Source organism: Carassius carassius, chromosome 6 (genome assembly GCF_963082965.1).
Source record: "Carassius carassius chromosome 6, fCarCar2.1, whole genome shotgun sequence".
In the NCBI taxonomy this organism is placed as follows: domain Eukaryota; kingdom Metazoa; phylum Chordata; class Actinopteri; order Cypriniformes; family Cyprinidae; genus Carassius; species Carassius carassius.
Genome location: NC_081760.1, coordinates 17,812,868 through 17,820,759, shown reverse-complemented (window position 1 = coordinate 17,820,759; position 7,892 = coordinate 17,812,868). Strand labels below are relative to the sequence as shown.

Here is a 7,892-nt window from a genome sequence, read left to right as displayed (position 1 = left end):
AGGATCGAGTCGGTGAGCAATACCCAGGGTTCACACAAAACAAGGGGAGCATACTTTTAGCTACCATGCCTCCCACAGTTAGAATCAGCTTCCAGAAGAGATCAGATGTGCTAAAAAATTAGCCACATTTAAATTACTCAAAACTCATCCATTTAACTGTGCTTTTATTGAATGAGCACTGTGATACATCTGAACTGACTGAACTGTATTTTATATATAATCATTTCCTATTTTTAACTGTTTTAAATTCATTTTAAATCCATTTTTAAATAACTTAAAGTTTTTAATTTCCATGTTTTATTGTTGTTTTTTATGATTAATTAACTTCATTTTATGTAAAGCACTTTGAATTAACATTGTGTATGAAATGTGCTATAAAAATAAACTTGCATTGACTTGCCTATTGGGCTTTTAATATTCCTTCTCAATATCAAGCACATCCCTTGACATCTTTCTTTATGCAATTACAACCAACAAACTCCATAGCTGCTTGTATCTGTGCAGGTGTTGTAATTGGCTTCTTTTCTGCAGAAAGGTGAAATCTGGTGATGTGTTTAATGTTTAATCCATCATTTCTTGATAAAGGATGATAGACCTGGTGAGCCACATGCTTTCTGTTAAAAGATGTAGTTTCCCAAATGCTGCTTTATTCTAACGCGTTTTGAGCCGCTGCAGCATGAAATAAAAGTTACAAAAAGTACAAAACAGTGTGATGTTTATTTGACATTCAATAACAAAAGAAAGTGAACATAAAATTAGTTCTAAAAGTTGTGAACTAGCATGTTTGACAGGATTGTAGAGGAACAGGTGCATTCCGGTAGCGGATGGTTAGGATACACTGGACAGTGGAGGAAACGGATTCTGCTTGCTGACAACCAGCTTCTGGTGCTGATGGGAAATATAACCCTTGATGTGACCCTGAGATAGAGAGGAACACGTTTTCCGTATTCAGAATCACACTCATAGACACATAGCAGCAGTACTACAACATGTTTAATCACTGAAATAAAGCTGAAATAAAATACAAATAAAATAAAAAATTTGATAAACAAAAATCTAAAACTAAACAAAAATCAGAAATGTTGCCTTGACAACAAACTGAGATAAGTGCAAGTTAAAACACTAAAATTACTTTCACCATTAAAATAATTACTTTTATTACAAAACAATTACTATTATTTTGTCGAAAAACAAAAGTTAAAATTTAAATAAAATGAAAAAGTAAATTAAGCATAAATATAAAAACTAATGCCAAATATGCCAATTCAAAAAATGAATAATTTGGCATTAAATGGCACAATGTAACTTATTAACGCACTGTAACTGTATCACAGAATTGTACACTCTAATGCTTTAATCTGTAACTATTTCCCGTTTGTTTAAGAATTACATTCAGTGTCTAATGATCAACAAAAAGTGACATGTGCATCTTACCATGTAGATGAGGTTGGCAAGGATGCATTGAACCTCATCGATGTCCACATCATCCACCTTCATCATCTTCAGTGCCACCAGGAAGGCATCCAGAGGAAGCTGATGGGTCTTCAGCAGATGGTACCTGCAGATGGACAGGCGAACGGATGTCAAAGAAACCACACAACAGATCAGAGCTGTTTGAATGAATCACTCACACTTTCTTGAAGAGGTTCCTGTAGGTGATGATCTTCAGCTTCTCCAGAATGAGGAAGATGCCGCAACGGATGAAGAAGGTCTCATGTTTGACTAGAGCTTCATTGAGGAGCAGGAGGTTCCCCTCGCTGACACACACAAACAGAGGATGATCATGGTGATCTACTGAATCTTCACTGTAAGTGTGACGTGTGTGTGTTTTACCTCACGGCTTTGGTGACGTCAGCAAACTGCATAAGGTCGTACTTCTTCAGCAGCTGATGTGTAGGCATGTGACCCTGAGAACAGAAGATCCAGAGAACGTTGGTCAACACTAGGGGTATTATCAGTGACTACAACCGTAAAATCGCTTTTTCATTTAGCTAATATGTCAAGACAAAATTTTGAATTTAAATTTATTTTAAGCTGATGTAATTAAATCACTAAAACTTTTTTTTTTTAAGTAAAATGTTTTACAGTCAAGGAAGATAAAGGAAATTCTTCTTTCAATAAATATACATGTGTAAGTCTAGTATGAAAAAATCTACATCTGGTATATATGGTCTAGTCATCTGTATTTTTAAAATAAAACCATCTGTCAAATATAACTGGATATAATTTATGTATATTCATTCCATTCACCACTTTTTGTAAATCTAACTTCGTATTAGTTAATCATATGATAGGTTCTTCATGATCAGCTTCATCTGCCTGTTTATTTCCAGCCAGACCCACATGTATCCCAAAAAGAAAACTCAATTCTAAAATCTAGCCTTTAAATGGTCCAGAAGAAGTGTTCATACCAGCAGCATCTTGACGGGCAGCAGGTAGATGAGGATAAGCCTCTTGTTCCTCTGACAGGAGCGATGGCAGTGCGTGAAGGAAAACGACAAATACTCCTCAGCTGGACACACGAGAGACAAGCGTTCTTCATTAATGACCTCACATCATCATCATCATCATCATCACTGTCATGTACCTGCAGAGTCTCACCTTGTTTAAAATCACTGTCAAACATGGCTTTCCTGCCCACATAGTATTTGTATGTGACACGCTGAGCCGTGCTGTAATCATCCTTCAGGTTTGAGCTGTCGATGGCGCGGATCAGTGGCTTACAGAGGTGCAGCTTATTAATCTGAGACAAACATGAGAACTCCACAATAACCTCATCATTTAAAACGTGTCAAATACAACAACATGGAAATATTTCATGAAAACCTAAACTAAAAGAGAACTAGAAATGTTTCCTTGGTAACTAACTGAAATATGTGTTAGATGAAGCTCTAAAATTATTATCTGTGAATAAATAAAAACTAACACTGAAATAAATGTAAATTACACCTAAAAAGTAAAAAAAAAAAAAAAAAAAGGGAAAAGATAACTGAAAATAATTAATAAATATAAATAATATATAAAACTATATATGACTATTATATAACTATTATATACACACTATACTCACTATATATATATATATATATATATATATATATATATATATATATATATATATATATATATATGATAAAAATTATTTCCAAATTAGTTAAAGCTATAATATACAAGTATATAACTATAGCATAAATAATACTATATACGAATCTATAGTATATAACAACAACACTGGACAGAGGCAGATAATGGTTAAACCTAAAACCATAAAAAAACAATTGTTATTGAAATAAAAACAAATGTTAACTGAAATAAAAGAATAAAATATAAAAACAAACTTATTTTATTTTAGATAGTAGTCTAGGCAACATTTTTAATTTCCATTAAGACATATTTACAACCAACAAAGACGAATAAAAATGACAAATACAGCAAAATTATTCAGAACCAGTTTTGTTCTTTGAAAAGAACCGGAACCGTGAGCAATTTCTAAGTTTCGGTTCCGAAAACGGTCCTGTGCAACACGTGACCAAGCGCTGTGAGCAGCCTTGCGCCGGTGTTCTGAGTATTCAGCGTTTCCCGTAAAGGATGTCATGAACCGAATAACAGACACGCCTCCCTGCCTCTTTAATTACTGTGCACATCGTTTTGTGTGACTGTACATCTAACAGCAGCGCGCTGCACCTGCCGCCACTAAATGACATTTTATTTGTCCCATATTGTCATTTATATACATACTGGCTTCTACTTGGACCACTAAATAAATAGACTGCTATTGTTATGCAAGTATGAGGGTTAGATTATTTAGTGTACAGGTCATTTCAAGAGTGATAAGCAAAGTGATAGAAAATATTTATTTAAATGCATTTTAAATGTTTAAAAATGTGGAAACCACTCATTGCATCACACCATCTCCTGACTGCATTATTATTTGTAAAAAAGGGACTTTATGGAGAGTGTGTATACGTTTAACCGTTTATATTTCATTAATTAAGGGAAATTAACAAGTGTCTCAGCCCTCAAGGGACTATTTGGGCAACAAGCTTATTCCTGCTTGAAAAGCAAAACGTTATTGATAGTGTAAAAACATCTTTGAAACACTTACTTACTACCTTCCAGCAACGCTACATTCAGTGAAGGTAAAATAGTAAAAAAAAAACATAATAATAGTTCATTTAAATGGAACCAAAAGAAAAAATACCCAACCCTAGTTATGAAGATCTGTACACTGTAATATATGTTGCAGTTTGACATTGCCAACCTTTAAATTAAGTTGAAAGTAAGTAATAAACAGTATTGAGCATTGAGTAGTTGAGTATTGTGCATTTTTCCTTACCACTATTTCTTAATAATAGTTTAATGATTTTAATGGAACCAGAATCAGAACCGGAACCATTAGGTGGAACCGGAAAATTTCTAACGATTCCCAACCCTAAAAAATTACTATAACTAAGATTAACATGAAAGCAGAAAACTTAAAAAAATAAAATATTCTAAATATTAACAGTATCCCAGTGATACTCAAATAACATGGGTCAGAGGTCAGCACTCCAGACTCTTACTTTGAAATAGATCTTGAAGAGCTGATTGATCAGGAACAACATTCCCCATTTCTTCGAGTCATCGATCCCAGCGCGACTGAAACACACAAACACGGCACATGACCATACAGACACACCACTCAGACTTCTACAGCACAGGGGTGTCAAACTCAGTTCCTGGAAGGCCCTGCAAAGTTTAGTTCCAGCCTTGCTCCAACACTCATACCATGTAGTTTTCAAAATAAGCCTGAAGCACTTAATTAGTTGGATCGGGTGTGTTTAATTAGGGTTAAATCTAAACTCTGGAGGGTTCCGGCCCTCCAGGAACTGAGTTTGACATCCCTGCTATAGCGCTTTATACAGTCCAGATCTATTCAACAGCTGGATAGCTGACAGTGTAAATGACATGATGGGATAGAAATTAATTACTTATTTACAGTACAGTTCAAAAGCTTGAGGTGAGTACAAGTTTTCTTTATTTATTTTACTTTATTTCCTTTTCAAGTTCTATTGAACTTTCTATACATCAAAGAATTTTGAAAAAATAAAATCATGATTACCTAAAAAATATGAAGCAGCACAACTGTTTTCAACATTGATAATAATCAGAAATGTTTCTTAAGCAGCAAAACAGCATACTGAATGATCTCTGAAGGACGCTAAAGACTGGAGTAACAATACTGAAAATGCAGCTTAGATCAAAGGAATAAATTACAATATGATCACATAGAATACAGCTATTTTAAATTTTAATAATATTTAACAGTTTTTACTGTATGTTTGTGCTTCTTGTGTATCGTGATCAGAATCAGCTGTGGACAACAGTCAGAGGTGTGTGTGTATCACTGTGTGTGTAACTCACTTGTCACTGGCACACACTCTAAAGCAGCTCATGAGTTGTTCAGCTGCTTTCTCCAGCATGTCTCCAACCTTCCCCTTCCCCTTCGACTGCAGCTGCTGCTCTGCCTGTCCATACACACACACACACACACACACACACACACACACACACACACACAATGACCCGCTGCTGCTCTTACAGATCCACAGATGAATGATAATCTACTCACATTATTGGCAAATATCCTAAGGTCAAGCGTCACAGCAAACATGATCGGCAGTGCCCTGAAAAAACACAGTGATCATCAGCAGCTGTCGTTGTGTTTGTGGTTTAAAGGGTCATGAAACACCAAACTACTTTTTCTGAGATTTTAGCAGAAGTTTTGCATATTGTAGAAGACAATGTTAGCATCCGTTAATTGTAATTGTTGGAGAAAACCTGGTTAAGTTTGTTCTTTTTTGTGCCATTTTCATTTTATCGGCTTAAAATCTACATCGTGTTGACGTCACAGTCTGTGACATAGCAAAGGACTGTACTACTTCAATGACACGTCAGTGTCTCATAATTATTCATGAGACTGCATGTTCTTATCCTATGCAACAGCGGGTTCATATATTTTCGATGCAGGGTCCAAATGCAAATGGTTCTGCATTTATTTGTGTTTTTAACTCAATGGGGGTGAAACTAAACTATCTGAGAAAAAAAATTGTGGTGAGAACTAACCAGTGCTGAATCGGGGTTTCACGACCCTTTAATACAAAACAAACAAATAAGCCACATCTCACCAGTTCTCCTCTTTATGAGCCTGAAATGCTTTCAGAAATGATGTTCAGCTGCGTTAAAGATCAAACACTGAACAACTGCCCATCTAACATACAGTAACACCAGAAGATCCGACATAAAGGATATTGAACGACCACCGTCTGACATTTGTAGGCCTCTACAAAGTCATGATTGGACACAGCGAACGTGCATCTGCAGAGAAAGAGACGAGACATCAGACAGTGAAGATGCAGTGGATCACTGCATCATTGATGAGGAATCAGTACCTGAGATGAGCAGCCACCATCTCATCATACGGTGGCTCCAGCAGCTGCTGACACTTCTCCTCTGGACTGGACAACTGCAATTGTTTAGAGAAACAGGGTAAAAATAAATAAATAATAATAAAAAAAAAAGAGTAAATAAAATATCTAAATAAAAAGAAATATAAAATAAAAATTGTGTAAAAAAAGTGTGCTTATTATTAAAGATTAATTTATAATAATAATAAAAATATATTAAACTACATATCTAATTTTTATTTTTAAATGATGTGTTTAATAAAATTTTCACATATTTATCATTTTAAAGTTTTAAGGTATCAGTTGTGTATTTATATATGAAAACACATTTTAGATGGGGGTTTGGATTTGGGCATCTGAAACACTGAAACATCCTTCACAGGACAATGGGGTTAGTGGTGTTTGTCTGAATACTGCAGCGCTTGACCTGTAGACGAGGGTTGGCCACATGTGGATGTTTGAAGGACATCATCTCTGCACAGAACGCCCCGTCTCTGCTCTCTATGGCCTCCAGAACCTTCAGGAAACACACACAAGAGTCACATTACATACAGAGGAGAAAGCATACAACAATACCACAGCTATGAAAGAATATATGAAAGATAACAGACAACAGCTCGTTTACCTGCTGCAGATACTGATTCAGTGTGATATGAGCCATCCTGATCTCCACAAACACCGCTATGATTTCTAACGTTAGTGTGCTGCCAACCGAGAAAACAGCAGCACGATTGAGACAAATTGACATCTGACTAAGCAGCAGAACATTTAATTCACATCAGAATAGGAAACAAAACTAACATGGCAGTTAATTACTATTTAGTGCGTGCTATTAAACGCTAGTATTTGAAATTAGCTCTAGCGCAGCTGCTACTTTATTTATTAATTAATTATTCGTTTCAGTAACCCTCATAATGCTCATGAAGCATTATAATTAAAAAAGTGATATATATATATATATATATATATATATATATATATATAATATAATATAATATTTTTTAAGAAAATCACTTGTATTTATTTAACGTTACCCAAATGAATTCACATCACTTCGCGCGTGTACCTCACTGCAGAGCCGCTGACGTCAAGCAGCACTTCCTGTTTACATCTGTGAACACACAGCTGTGGATTCCAATTTGCACTTTCCATAAATGTAAATATTACTAAAATACACGAGTTAAAGCAACATGAGCCTTTGCGTAAACGTATTGCATTTTAGAGTCTCCACATCGCACATTACAGGGTGGTTTATAACTATTCTACTAGGTAGGTTTTTGTTAATGTTTGTCAAAAATAAAATAATGTCAGCTTTCTTTTTTGGTTTCATTTACAATTGCAGACATATACAGACATTTACAATTTGCTGTATTCTATATATAAAGTAATAAAAGTGTCACACTGAGTTATATTAATGTAAAATTTTCTCAGTGGCATGTGAAAATT

General features: G+C 34.9%; 1 protein-coding gene across 1 annotated transcript; it reads right to left on the bottom strand.

Moving 5' to 3' along the window:
- Nucleotides 1-627: 627 nt before the first annotated feature.
- pcid2 (PCI domain containing 2) lies at nucleotides 628-7,184 on the bottom strand. Its single transcript, XM_059552342.1, has 14 exons — nucleotides 7,072-7,184; nucleotides 6,874-6,963; nucleotides 6,432-6,505; nucleotides 6,292-6,357; nucleotides 6,168-6,209; nucleotides 5,612-5,666; nucleotides 5,404-5,507; nucleotides 4,563-4,638; nucleotides 2,602-2,743; nucleotides 2,412-2,512; nucleotides 1,834-1,907; nucleotides 1,632-1,757; nucleotides 1,435-1,558; nucleotides 628-918 (listed from the first exon to the last, which is right to left on the bottom strand). Exons 1-14 carry the CDS (start codon nucleotides 7,105-7,107, stop codon nucleotides 829-831), a joined length of 1,200 nt encoding a protein of 399 aa, XP_059408325.1. The 5' UTR covers nucleotides 7,108-7,184; the 3' UTR covers nucleotides 628-828.
- Nucleotides 7,185-7,892: the final 708 nt, after the last annotated feature.